At 48.1% G+C, this 13,813-nt stretch overlaps 4 protein-coding genes across 4 annotated transcripts; 2 read left to right on the plus strand and 2 right to left on the minus strand.

The window, feature by feature from the left end:
* Window positions 1–179: 179 nt before the first annotated feature.
* Window positions 180–3,739, minus strand: I303_108227 (uncharacterized protein; the record flags this gene model as incomplete). The annotated part of the gene is made up of 10 exons (XM_018410715.1): window positions 180–284; window positions 352–426; window positions 576–1,055; window positions 1,146–1,418; window positions 1,492–1,803; window positions 1,870–1,977; window positions 2,035–2,108; window positions 2,169–3,084; window positions 3,199–3,543; window positions 3,641–3,739. The coding sequence occupies 10 exons, from the start codon at window positions 3,737–3,739 to the stop codon at window positions 180–182; spliced, it is 2,787 nt and encodes a 928-aa protein (XP_018260525.1).
* Window positions 3,740–4,326: 587 nt separating this feature from the next.
* On the plus strand, window positions 4,327–10,410 carry I303_108228 (uncharacterized protein; the record flags this gene model as incomplete). The annotated part of the gene is made up of 18 exons (XM_018410714.1): window positions 4,327–5,421; window positions 5,509–5,688; window positions 5,753–5,962; window positions 6,024–6,149; window positions 6,222–6,458; window positions 6,529–6,673; window positions 6,742–7,025; window positions 7,093–7,251; window positions 7,313–7,986; window positions 8,076–8,580; window positions 8,667–8,776; window positions 8,841–9,073; window positions 9,152–9,363; window positions 9,500–9,563; window positions 9,630–9,700; window positions 9,766–9,914; window positions 9,986–10,058; window positions 10,153–10,410. The coding sequence occupies 18 exons, from the start codon at window positions 4,327–4,329 to the stop codon at window positions 10,408–10,410; spliced, it is 4,785 nt and encodes a 1,594-aa protein (XP_018260524.1).
* Window positions 10,411–11,268: 858 nt separating this feature from the next.
* On the plus strand, window positions 11,269–11,988 carry I303_108229 (uncharacterized protein; the record flags this gene model as incomplete). Its single annotated transcript, XM_018410713.1, has 1 exon — window positions 11,269–11,988. The coding sequence occupies one exon, from the start codon at window positions 11,269–11,271 to the stop codon at window positions 11,986–11,988; it is 720 nt and encodes a 239-aa protein (XP_018260523.1).
* A 212-nt stretch (window positions 11,989–12,200) lies between these two features.
* On the minus strand, window positions 12,201–13,715 carry I303_108230 (uncharacterized protein; the record flags this gene model as incomplete). Its single annotated transcript, XM_018410712.1, has 4 exons — window positions 12,201–12,312; window positions 12,384–13,285; window positions 13,363–13,455; window positions 13,509–13,715. 4 exons carry the CDS (start codon window positions 13,713–13,715, stop codon window positions 12,201–12,203), a joined length of 1,314 nt encoding a protein of 437 aa, XP_018260522.1.
* Window positions 13,716–13,813: the final 98 nt, after the last annotated feature.

Raw genomic sequence — 13,813 nt, forward strand, 5'->3', positions numbered from 1 at the left:
AGATGAGAATGCTATGCTAAGGGTATCGATGCTTATGGCCTATCTAATGTGAGGGTATAAAGGCGATCATGGGGCGGGGCGAGTGCTGTGCGTTCGAGTACGGCTGAGGTAAAATTAGGAAAAGCGAAACGATGTAAGATGTGAAGAGACGGACGGAAGGACGTTACTCTCCGTCCGTATTAAACACCGTATCGCTCGGCTAATCGTTGTCTGATGACTGGTGGGAAAGTATTAGTTTGAGCTTCCCAATTGGCTCCTAGACCAGATTTGAAACCTTGTAGAATCTGCAATCAACCATCACCCCTTAATTAGTCTATACCCACTGAGTTTGCGGTATAATGGCGAACTTACAGTCCTGAACATCTGATCCAATTGGCCCGAGGGGTGTTGCCATTTACACACGGCATTACAGAAGAAGATGAAGCTCTGCGATGGATAGAATAAAAGCACATATCAGGTCAGCTCAGCTCGACTGATTTGTTGATCTTGCTCTTCATCGGGCGACAGAGATGACAGTAGTCTTTGATTGTTGATCGATAAGGGAAAGATAGAGAAGAGAAAGAGAAAATGCGCACATTCTGAATACCTTCAGGGTTCGCACTGATCAACATACAGAACCCTCTAAACGCCGAATCCTTCTCATCGTTATCCTTGATCTCCCATAGTGCAGTACACCAAGCCTGCGCGAAAGTAGGCAAATCCGGAGCCACTAGCGCTGGACAAACTAATCCAAGTCGTCCAATCGTCACCGCCGCATTCTCCGTCAGGGATTTCGGTGATTTGGTATTTAAGAGGATAGGAACCAATCTTGAGATCAAGGAGGGTACGAAAGGTTCGAGGGCAGATGAATCTCCGTTATATTGCAGAGCGATCTCCCCAACGGCCCATGCCGCATTGTTACATACTGATATACAGTCTGCGGGGGGTTCAACGACGATTTGCTCGATTACGCTAGGCAGGAATTGAGGGACGACGGGTTTGAGTAGGGGGAAACAGGTCATTGACATGTCTCCTAGTAATGCATGAGCGGATTGTCGGACTGGTGGTTCGAAGTGCTACGGTCACTGAGGCGTCAACATGATACTTCATCGATCTGAGAAGCGCTGTACGGTACTTGGTGTTAGAAGCAGTATATTCGTACTCACTGTGAGACATAATGCTAGTAGATGGAGTAGAGGCGGTTGACCGTCTCTGATCAACGGGTGCATTTGATCCCCTAGACCTTGTACCAGACCAGATAAGAGGTCGAGCGCTACAACGATGAACGTTCTGTCGGGCTCTTCGACCTCGTCAGGGTTCTGCTCGTACACTTGGTACTGGCTTAGCGTAGCGTGGATGATATTCAGGCATCGTTGATACACTGGCCCGGTGTAAGTCGAGAACGATCCTCCGGCAGCGATAGAAATGGATGAGAGGCACTACAGCGCGGGATCAGCTCACATAGTTGAGATGACAAATCAGATTGACGAAGTGTCGATTTGGTCTACGCACCTCGAGTAAAGGAACGAGATCAGGATCTTGGTCGCCCAACCTCTGCCATCGCTCAATCAGAGGAGGCATCAGTATATCCAGATACCCAGGTTGACCCAGTGCTTGACCGACTGAGTCAGCGAGTGTACCGATAGCATCGTAGAGAATGAGCAAGTTCTTCTGTTGATATTTTGAGAAAGCGAAAGTGAGGTTCCGCAAGATCGGTTCGAGGAAAGGTGCCATCTCTGTACCAGCTTCTTCTTCGAGAGTCGCGAATGCCGAACAACCAGCTTCTTGCACCCGCTTGTTGCCGTCCAGAACCATTTGCAGTAGCTATGGGACCCGTTGCCGCATCAGCTGACCGCTCGAGAATCGCAGCTGAGGAAGACCAACACTTACTCCCTCCATGGTGGGTATGAAGTACTGGGTCTTGTCTGCCTGATTCACATGCACACACCAAGAAGCATATCGACCAAGGGTCCAGCAAGTGATCGATCGCACGAGGGCCTGTATCTCAAAGTCAGCTCCTGGCATTCCCGCAGGATTTGTGAGGGACAGACCCACCTTCTTGTCCTGTAAGGTCTTAAGGAGGAAATGCACGAGTTGGGGCAAATGCGGTTCGAGCCCATCGATACAACCTAATAACAACAACAGTGTATCAGCTTCTGTGGATCTTCAGGGCATGCCAGCTAACTCACCCTCAGCGATAGCACCTAAAGCTAAAATACCACTTTCCCTTTGTGTCCATTCCTGGCTGAATATCCTATCCCTCAGATGGGGTAACAGAATCTCCAACAGATCATTCCCGAACGAAACGGCTATAACGTCCAAAGCTGCCGCCGAGCATTTACGTATATTCCATTCTCCCGAGCCGTCTTCATCGTCGAAATAATCTTCGTCATCCTCATCGTCGTCCTCCACATCATCTTCATTCGCGTCAAACGCCTTATCCTGCGCTTCCCGACTAAGCCCTCCCGCTCCTTTCGAGGACGACGGGTCATTCGATTCGTGCGTCGAATGCACCTTTGAAGAATAATTCCTGGGCTTGATATCCGTTTCTTTATCCGCAACGTTCTCATCCACGTCATCGATGTCGAGTATCGCTATATCCCAATCTGAGTATACCATGCCCTTCAACAACAGGGGAGCGATCTTGGGGAGGTACGGCCTTAATTGGTCTTTCAAGGTTGAGTCCTCCGCGAAGGTCAGCCAGAATTCACAAGCTTCTAGGGCGACTGTATCGTCTTCGTCCTGGGTACAGAAGGCGATGTAATCCACTACATTTGACATTTCGGGGACCAGTTTGTCGGGTCGAGTACCCAGTATCAGACCTAATGACGCACAGACGCATTTCCTGATATCTGGACTTTCGTCGGCGGCCTTAGCGAACAAGGCTTGTATGTATGTGTCGATGTTGGCTGTGACGGAAGGGACTCGGATAGCGAGCAGGGATTGGAGGATCTGTAAGGCGTATAGTCGGATCTTGGGAGCGCCGTGTGCGGTATATTCGATGAACTGGGGAACGAGATGGTCGAGTAGGTTTTTACCTTGGATTTGGAAATCTAGTTTGTGCGGGGCATCTTCACAGATCTTCTGCAACGAGTTGAATGCTCCCTGTGGTACGACACAACGGGAATCAGCTATATCCGTACTCGCCATGATGTTATTTCCGCATTGTTAACGACACTGTTTGGGTTGCGATAACATAACAAGGGAATACAGACTCACCTCGATGATGTTGGCATCACCACTTGACATACCCTTTGTCAGAGCATCTAATGCCTCAGGCCATCCTCCGGGCTCCTCATTTGATATTAGAGAGGTTATAACTGTACCAGCTGTTTGTCTGACTATTTGATCCGGATCTGCTAGACCGTTCAACACCGTCGCCTTGACATATGCCATTGCTCTGGCGTCATTATCGTTATTCACTGGACCGGATCTTGAATTGAGAGCGTTCTTCAACAGTAATCCAGCTACTGCTCGATGCGAATCTTGTTCTCCCGTACAATGAATAAGGACGTGTGCTAGATAAGCTAGGAAGTCTGGGACGTCTCGAAGTTGGTCGAGGCGCTATACACATTGATGTCATGGTTAGCTTAGCTTAGCTTAGATGCGGAAACCAGACCACATATGTACGAATGAGGAGTAGGTGATTGATATTGCTTACCTGGGCGACATTCCGTTGGACTTCACTATCGGTACTGCTGGTATCCCTCAACATACCCAGGACCTCCTGGAGACCTTGCTCTGAAGGCTGCCATGACATTTTGGCTGATGGTCTTCTTGGTCAAATTTCGCTGTTGGATAGCCAGTCTTATCTCGATTTCGCTGGGAAATAAGTATGCGAGGGGTCCCGAGGCGACAAAGGACGAGGGAGAGTATGGTAGTTGATAGTATATGTAGAAGGGTGTACTATCGAGATGGGGCTGTAGGCACTCTACTCTTTCTTACTCACTGGACACATGCACCAAACACATGCACTAGAAATGTACCGCTTCAGTGTGAGTGTGTGAGCGGGTCTCCATATTTTACGCTACACTCGTAACTACCCTCAACAATGTGGCAAATCTTGAACCCCTCTGTCCAGCCTAATTTCAGTTTCACCGCATTTTAAAGAAAGGCATGCAAGAATTGATGGGATGCCACATTTATTCACTTTCTCCGACTCAGAAGGCTTGTGCAGTTTTTGACGCGTCGCGTCTCCCACGTGGGGGTCTCAGGAACAGGCGATGGATGGAATCAACAACAACAAATAACTAAATCACCCTCCCCCAACTGCATTCAAGCAATATAATCGCATACTTGCATCCTTGACCTCTCGGTGGAATCGGATGACGAGCGCCAGACTTAATAATGCCTCCTAGACGAACCACAAGAGCCGTCTCGGGCGCATCAGCTGCATCGAGCAGCGCAGCTCCTACTCGAGCATCTCGAAGCAAGAAAGTTGTCACACCTCCCCCCGAATCGGATAGTGATGAAGAAGGTGGTTTCCCAGGCGAAGATCACGATGAAGATGGACAACCAGAAGCAGAAGCAGAAGAAGAGGAGGAGGAGAATGTCAAGCCGAAAAGTCGAAGAGCAGCTGCCAGCACCAGTAAAAGCAAAAGCAAAGCTGCTCCGGCCCCAGCGCCGAAGAAACGAGCAGCACCTACAGCTTCCAAGATGAGAGTCACCGAAGCTGATTCGACGGTGGGCGCGAAGGAAGATGATATACCGGAGGAAGACGAAGAGATGATAGAGCCCTCGAAACCGATAAAGAAGGCATCGGCAAGTCAAAGTCAGAGTCAAAGTCAAGGGAGTAAGAAGAAGAAAGTGGTTGTTTCAGACGAGGATGATGATGATGCCGAAGAAGAATTACAAGAAGCGTTAGCTGGACGAGATAGAAGAGCATCAACAGCTATACCTGCCACTCCTCTACCTCAATCTATCCGGGAGAAATCAATGACGCCCAGAGCTTCAGGTCAAGTCCCAGATTCACCGACACCTGCACCGAACGGTATGAGCCAAATCAACGAAGAAGGGGAAAGTGGAAATGAATCAGACGGAACTATCAAAATAGATTCTACACCCTCAAAACGTCCTTCATCCTCTCAACTACCAGCAACGCCCTCTCAAGTGCCTCCGCAGATCAACCTACCTCCCCCTCCGGCAGAAGCTAAACCAGCAGGACCCAAACCCAGATTGACCATCCACAAGTTGGTCTTAGTGAATTTCAAATCATATGCAGGAAGACAAGAAATTGGACCGTTCCATAAGTCCTTCTCGGCGATAGTAGGACCCAACGGATCCGGTAAATCGAATACTATCGATGCGCTGCTCTTCGTCTTTGGGTATAGGGCAAGTAAGATGCGGCAAGGTAAATTGAGCGAACTTATACATAATTCAGCTGGGAAAGAGGGTTTAGAGAATTGCTCGGTCGAAGTCTGGTTTAGAGAAATTGTCGACTTGGTGAGTCTCCTCGAGCATTGTCCAGGATCTCTTTGGTATTCTCAATGTGAGTAATTAGCGAACACTGATGGGACGATCGTGCCGCAGCCTGGAGTGGACAACTTCTTACTAGTCCCCAACTCTCAAATTGTCGTTTCCCGTACCGCATACCGAAACAATTCTTCCAAATACACTATCAACGATAAAACCTCTTCTTTCACCGAAGTAACCACCTTGCTCAAGGGCAAAGGTATAGACCTGGATCACAATCGATTCTTGATCTTGCAGGTGAGCTTGTGGACCTCTTGCTGACGCTCAGCATCCCAAGCTGACACGATGTTCAATCCTGCAGGGAGAAGTCGAATCTATCGCACAGATGAAAGCAAAAGCGCAAAATGAGCATGAGGACGGTCTGCTAGAGTATCTGGAAGATATCATTGGTACCACGAAATACAAGGAGCCTATAGAACAGGCTAATCTGGAAGTGGAGGCTCTGAATGATGAACGAGGGGAAAAGATGAACAGACTCCGAGTAGTGGAGAGGGAGAAAGCTTCTCTAGAGGTAAGTTTCGTTCTCTGCTCATCACAGGGAGCAGAGTAAGCTGATACAATGGGATATTCAGGACAAGAAACGTGAAGCAGAAGATTATTTACGGGATGCAAACGAGTTGACCCGGAAAAAGTCTTTGTTGTGGCAACATCATATGCATACCCTCCAAAACAACATTGAAATAACCACCAAAGCCATCGTATGTCAACTTCACTCGTCTGTTACTAATATGTAGTTAAGCTCAACTACTTCGTCTTTTCGGGGAACATAGGAAAACCTCAGTGCTCAATTAGTTGACGAGCAAGAACGAAATGCAGACCATCTGTCCAAAATTGGCGACCTGCAAAAAGAGTACGATGAGAAGCTCGCTGCGTTCGAAGAGGTCAAACGACTCACAGATGCGCTTGTCAAAGACTCTAAGAAGTTCGAGAAGGAAGAAGTGGGTTTGGCGGAGAAGAAGAAGCACTTAGTTACGAAACAGAAGAAATTCAAGAAATCGATCCAAGAGGTGCATCTGCGTTTGCGATTCTCCTTTTGCCTATTGTCGTGAAACAGTGGCTGACGAGTTTGAGATACAGGATGGACATTCTAGATCCGAAGCTCTCTCAGCTATCGATAATCACTCTTCGGATTTAGAGAAGAACAGAACCAAAGTTGCTGATTTGGAAGAGAAGCTTGAGACTGAACAAGCCGAACTTGAGCAGGTGGTTGATAGTCTCAAAGGTGAGCTGTCCTGAACCGCACCCCCACTTTGACAGGTTATAAACAGCTGACTCACGATCCACAAATAGACAAAACCGCCGAGTTCACCACTCAGATCGAGGTGAAACAACGGGAACTCGAACCTTGGACAGCCAAGATCAGCGAGAAACAATCTCTAATCGATGTCGCCACCTCCGAGCGGGACTTGTTAGCTGAGAAAGCCACTTCGATGCAATCTTCTCTTGATGAAGCCAAGACAAATCTCCAAGCTCTCAAAGATGAAGATGAAGGGAAACACGAGGAGTACAATGCGTTGAGGAAAGAGCATTCGAAAGCGAAGAAGCAGCTCACCGACGCTGAGGCCAGACTCGAGGTAAGTCTACCCTATATCATCACTTGGTCACATTTGAAGACTGCGATTGATCTGGGATGACGAATAGGGAATGAACGCTCGATCTGAACAACTTCGAAGTAAAGTCTCCTCGTCGCGATCCAAGGCAGACGATGCTCGAGCCTCATTAGCTGCGGACAAGAGTGAGAACGCCGTATTGAGCAGTTTGAACAAGTTGAGGGATCAAGGACGTATCAGGGGTTTCCACGTAAGTTGATTGTCCCAAGGCGTGTGCGGGAACCTCGACTGACCTAATGCGCTGTCTTTAGGGTCGATTGGGTGACCTCGGTGTTATCGACGACAAATACGATGTAGCTGTGACTACAGCTTGTGGAGCCCTCAACAACCTGGTAGTGGATACCGTCGAACAAGGTCAAGCATGTATCGAGCACTTACGAAAAGGCAATGTCGGTCGAGCATCTTTCATGGTCCTTGAGAAACTCCCACCTCGAGATCTAGGTCGGATCGAGACGCCCGAAAACGTACCTAGGCTATTCGACCTTATCAAGCCCAAAGACCCCAAATTCGCTCCGGCATTCTACAAGGGGGTATTCAACACCCTGGTGGCGGAAGACCTGGTCCAAGCGCAGAGAATAGGGTATGGGAAGAAACGTTGGAGAGTAGTCACTCTTGCTGGACAACTTATCGATCCGTCCGGAACGATGTCTGGAGGAGGAGCCAAAGTCTCCCGAGGAGGAATGTCATCCAAGCTCAAAGCTGATAAAGTGGCGCCGGAAGTTGTGGCTCGTTACGAGCAGGATTCAGCTGCTGCTCAAGCGGAACTGATGAAATTCCAAGAGGAACGTAAAGAGGTGGAAGGGGAAGTGAAAGTGCTTAAGAAGAGGATACCGGAGATTGAGATTCAGCTTGAGAAGATTGAGCTGGATGTGCAGACTCAGAGAAAGCGGATTGAGGAAGGCGAGAAGAGATTGAAAGAATTGATGTGAGTGTTGTCGACGAGGTCATTTGGGCTAAAAAGGGAGATGAAGCTGATACACTTTTGCTCTGATTTGACTTGATCATCTATCACAGGACTCAAGCTAAACCCGATGCAGCCGATGAGAAACGTATCACCCAATTAGAGAACGAAATCAAGAGTCTCACAAAAGAGACGGAAAAGCTGCGTGAGAAATCATCAGGTATAAACGAACAGATCAAATCGCTCCAAAACAAGATCTTGGATGTGGGAGGAGTCAAACTTCGAGCGATCCAATCGAAGGTCACTACCACCAAGGGGCTCTTGGATCTAGCCAATGAGGCAGTGACGAAAGCTGAGATTGGGCAGACGAAATCCAGTCGGGATCTTGAGAAACTGAATAAATCTCTTGAGAAAAACAAGTCTGCGCTTGAAGAGACGGAGGGGGAGCTTGAAGTGGTAGAGAATGATTTGGCGGCTTGCAGGAGTGATTTGGAGGTCATCAAGGAGAAAGTGCAAGAAGCGCAAGATGCGTCAGAAGATGTGAAAGATGGGTTGAAGGAGAGTAAGAAAGACCTGGATGAGAAGATGCAAGGTATCAATGCGTTTAGAGCGCTGGAAGTAAGTCGAACTTCTTTTCGCTTTGACTATGGCCTGCAATCGGCCGATGTGGGAGATGGGCTGATGGCTTGCTTGTCGATGAGCAGATGGATATCAAGCAGAAGATAGAAGATAATGGTAGATTACAGAAAGATAGTAAAGATAAGCACAAGCATTGGAGGAAGAGGCACGAAGAGCTGGAATTGGTGTACATTGAGTGAGTCTTGGTCGCACGTAGAGAGGCGAGCAGAGCTGATGCTAGTATGCTGTGCTTTTTTCAGTGAGGACGACGAGGACGATGAAGAGAACGGCGATGCAAAGATTGATACTCCCGCTGAAGCTGAAGATAGAGAGGCAGGAGAAGAAGGAGAGGGCGATGAGCAAATAGAGCCGATCGAGAAGAAAGCCTCCAAGAAGAAGAAGGAAGACTCGACGGAACTAGTCGAATATTCCCCTGACGAACTGCGAGAGGTCGACAAGGAACTGCTCAATGCTGGGATTACGGAGCTGGAGGGTGGGTCCGAATTCGTCATTCTCATAAGTTTGCACAGAGAGAGAGTTGAGCTGACGTATTCGTGTACGATATTTGTAGAGGAGATCGGAAAAGCTCGACCGAATTTGAACATCTTGACTGAATATCGAAAACGAGAAGCCGAGTTCCTTGATCGAGCGCGAGATGTGGAGAATGTCACGAACAAGCGTGATTCGGCTAAGAAACGTTATGACGATTTGCGGAAAGTCAGATTGGACGAGTTCATGGCTGGTTTCAGTGCGATTTCGTCGAAGTTGAAAGAGATGTATCAGGTATGTTCTGTCGCGACCTCTGCGCCTTTCTTCTTATCTCGCTCGGAAAGTTCCCTGTTACGATTGCCTTGCTCCCGTCTCGATCCAGCTCTCCCCTGACAATCAGAAGTTCACATGACTGACGGTGTTCTGATAGATGATCACTATGGGTGGTAATGCCGAAATTGAGTTGATCGATAGTATGGACCCATTCTCTGAAGGTGAGCTTCTCCCTCCTTACGCTTGAATACGAGGGCAAGTGTAGCTGATGATGACATGTTGTTCAGGTGTGGTGTTATCGATTATGCCTCCGAAGAAGTCTTGGAGAGCCATAGCGAATTTGTCAGGTGGTGAAAAGGTGAGTCCGCCTTGTGTCTCACGGTCAGGACACAGCTGATCGAACTTGGCTTCAAATGTCATTAGACTCTTGCTTCCCTCGCACTGGTTTTCGCTTTGCACGTCTTCAAGCCTACTCCCCTGTACTTCATGGATGAGATTGACGCCGCTCTGGATTTCAAGAATGTTTCTATCGTGGCTAATTACATCCAATCGAAAACGCAAGCTGCTCAATTGTCAGTACTGACTCAGCTATCTGGAAAGCAGCGCTTTCGTGCGCAATCAGCTGATAACCTCGCTTTTGCAGCATCGTCATTTCCCTTCGAAATGATATGTTCGAACTGGCTCATCGATTAGTCGGGATCTACAAGACGTCAAATGTGAGTTTGATTTTTGGGCCTTCAAAGCGATATCCATTACTTTCAGATCATTGACTGATCGTTGATCTGACTTGACTTCCGCTCCCCCTCATAGTGCACCAAATCAGTGGCGATAGATAATAAAGATCTGCGATTACAAGCTCGACCTAAACGACCTGCTGGTGTACCTCCTACACCAATACCTGGGCAGAAAATGCCAGTACCTCCGACGCCTATGGGTATGGGTATGGGTATGGGTAACCGATCAGTGATGTCTACTCCGATGTTGAACAGGATTCCTCAGACTCCTGCGACGCAAAGGAGAAGAGAGGACACGGAGGATCTAGCTACGCCCAGTACGGTGATGGCGTAGTGGCGCTCATTACTGCAGCTCGAGTATGTGTATTTACGGTCGAAGTCATTCAATCGATGGGTCTGGGTCAGATGGGGAAATGGGAAATAGGCGCACGGCAAGAGGGAAGGGACATTATGGTTTTCATTCATCTTTATCATGCTCTAGAAGCTTATGAGTCGTGTTTGGTTCTGTGCGTCCGTTTGGTTATGGTGTTGTATCTGTATTCGGTAGTTTGGATGAATGGCTATTTCCTCTGGATCTAGATCACCCTCATGATATCAATGAGAAGTGATCTGTCATGCTCTTCCACCTGTAGCAGTCGTGCGCTAGGCGGGAACCAGGTCGAATCCGGCTCTTTTCGACCTTGCATTTTCATTCTCATTATGCCTTCATGCATTTCTCATGCTGCTTCTTTGGCTCGTAGATGTATACCACATGATGTTTCTTACGTTCTACGTTTTGAGATGAGGTCATCATGTAAGGAATGGTCCCCTCGAAGAAGCGAATGTTTCCTCGGGAGTGCCGTCGTCCAGTTGAAAGAAGTCCCCTTCTTGACCAAACGAACAAAGGTTGTACCATGATCATGGCTTTGTCACCAATGCCGGGACCTTCGCACAGGTTACACCATACAAAGGACATACGGGGCTCCAAGGCGATAGCCACTGCTTCACAAGTGTCGTGTCAGTCCAAGAATTCTTCTGTATGTATACTATGCTAGGGGTTGTTGGATCATCCCATCTATCATCTCTCTTACTCATTTCCCAATTCCACGATTCCACCGACGCAGCGATATTGCCGCTCACCTACAAATCAGTCTATCTGACAATCACGTTGACTGATTCTGAACAACGTCCTGATACTGTAGTGCAGATCGCCATGTTTCAGCATTCTCGACGATCCCGAACCTCCAGCAGCACAGCCTCAGCCTCAGGCTCGGCCGCCGAGTCAGAGGAACGGAGACTCCGAGAAGAGAACGAGGCCTTGAAGCAAAGCAACGCCCTTGCTCATTACAAATTATCGTGGCTCACCAATTCCGCTTTGAAAGGCGCGTTACGAGTCCGACAAGATATGTTGAGTCGAACATTGGCTGAGGACCTCTTTCGCCACCAATCGCCACCGTTGGGTTATCGGACCGATATCTCGTCTAATCAAGTGATTTCCAGTTACCAACAACATGACAGCTCATATACTGACCCATCGATCCGAGATCGTCTGGAAAGATTCATCAGTAAGCAACAGACCACCAATCTGATATTGGAGCATTACAAGATTTTCTTAGATTCGTGTATTGACGATCCACAAGTAAATCCTGAGCCTTCGACAATTTACACCGATCGAGGCTCAGTTTATCATAGATACAACTTTGCTTATGGCGGTGAACCTGGACCTGGGACAGAAGGGATGTCCGTCCCGAGAGCAAATCAGAGTGATCGTGGACCCTCATACGCGGAATTGACTGCCAGACAAGCGTTTTGCGCTGATATCAACCTCTTCTCCGAAGACGCTGTGAGGCTTCACATGCGAGAAGAGCATCCTCAACCGTGGTTTCAGCCCGGTTGGGGTCAAGAGCCGGGCAACGTATTCGACGTTGATTGATCTAAGGGTGTGCAGAACTTTATGGTCCGGATCAACGCAGTGAAGGCACCCTTTCCTCGAACACATTATGATACAGCTAGTTAGTATCCTCGATACCAATTAGCTGGGCACCGTCTTAGATGTCTATTTTGTGCATTTGTTTCGTTTAATCATTCATCCATCCGACCATGCATATCAATTACGGTATATCCATACATGAGGCGGAAGGTTGGCTACACCCATTCTCTTGGGGTTTTCAACACTTTTTGCAATTCTTCCTCGGGCGAATTCGAGCCGTCAGCGCCGACTGGCGTCATGTATTCCCATCTTGCAGTTTCTGGCAGACTACAGTAAAATGAAGCAGGTCATCAGCCATCAGCGCTTTATGAAGAGAGTAAAGAGATCGGTTGACTCACCTCATCAAGATACTTTCTATTCTCGCTCCTGGCGTATGTAAACCAAACTTGGTACCTCTATCGTAGACCAAGTTGAACTCCACATATCTACCCCTTCTCAGCTGTTGCCAACGTCGTTCTTCGTCCGTCCACGTCCTAGCCAAGTGCTTGTACACTATCGGTACATACGCAGGAAGGAAAGCACCACTTGCGTCTTTGACAAAGTTGAACAGATCTTCTTGCGTCTTCGGCTGCGCACCTCCTTGATTTATAGGTGAAGAAGTCGTCAAATCATCGAAGAAGATCCCGCCGACTCCACGAGATTCGCCTCTGTGAGTGATAAAGAAGTACTTGTCGCATGCCTCCTTGAAGTCTGGCCAATATTTCTCATCGTGTTTATCACAAGCCTTCTTCAGTTCCTTGTGGAAGTGCACACAATCTTCTTCTACTAAATACGACGGCGTCAAGTCGGATCCACCACCAAACCACCATGTCACAGGCTTAGAGGGATCTGCCGGGTTCTCGATCTCGAAGTACCGGTAATTCAGGTGCACGGTCGGAATATGTGGATTACGGGGATGAATGACGATAGATAGACCGGTAGCGAAGAAGGGTTTCGTATCTGTTGGTTCGGGTAGAGAGGGGTGATCCGGTAACATAGCTTTCTGCGCTCTGGGTGGTAACATTCCATGAACAATGGAGACGTTGATTCCTGCCTTCTCGAAGACTCTTCCGCCCGCTAAGACGCAAGAAGAACCTTCTCCGCCTTCTTTACGTATCCATGTATCACGTAGGAATTTCGGAGCCTCTGGAGAAGGAGAGAAGGAGTTGGGTTCGACGGATGATTCGATTTCTTCCATTGTGTTGACGATGTGATCTTGAAGAGACTTGACCCATGTAGCCATTCGTATGCGCATCGGGTTCTGACTCGATGAATAATGTTAGCTGAAACTCTGGCTAGCAGATGTATCGAATATGGGGCTTTGAAGAGTAAGCTCACTTGGGGATCGTCCTTTTCTAAAGCGTCAACAGGCGACCAGGGATATCCATGTGTGTCTATAGCTTCCACCAGAGGTGCGCCATCACATTGTACCTTTTCGATTATCCGTAAGCTATCCACTTCAGGATGAGCTGATGTTTACTTACTTGTGATTTCTCTTGGCTGAAATACCTGTATCCTAGGGTACCGGCTAGTCCAACGGCAAAAGAGGTTGCCAATTGCTGTCGCCAACTTGAGCTGTTGGGTCTTGATGGGGGTGTCGAATACGCTCTGGTGCTTGCTCGAGCTAGAGGTAACCTGTTTTTGGCGTTCGTATGACGAGCTGCGCGAAGGGCAGCAGTCCGAAAGGACATTGTACCTGAGGGGCTTTAATTGAGAAAAATCTTGGTCGAAGCAGAAGGGAATGACAGTAAATGAAGTCAATCAGGATTTACCCCAGTGTGCGCTCCCC

The sequence above is a fragment of the Kwoniella dejecticola genome, chromosome 11 (assembly GCF_000512565.2).
Source record: "Kwoniella dejecticola CBS 10117 chromosome 11, complete sequence".
NCBI classification, from domain to species: domain Eukaryota; kingdom Fungi; phylum Basidiomycota; class Tremellomycetes; order Tremellales; family Cryptococcaceae; genus Kwoniella; species Kwoniella dejecticola.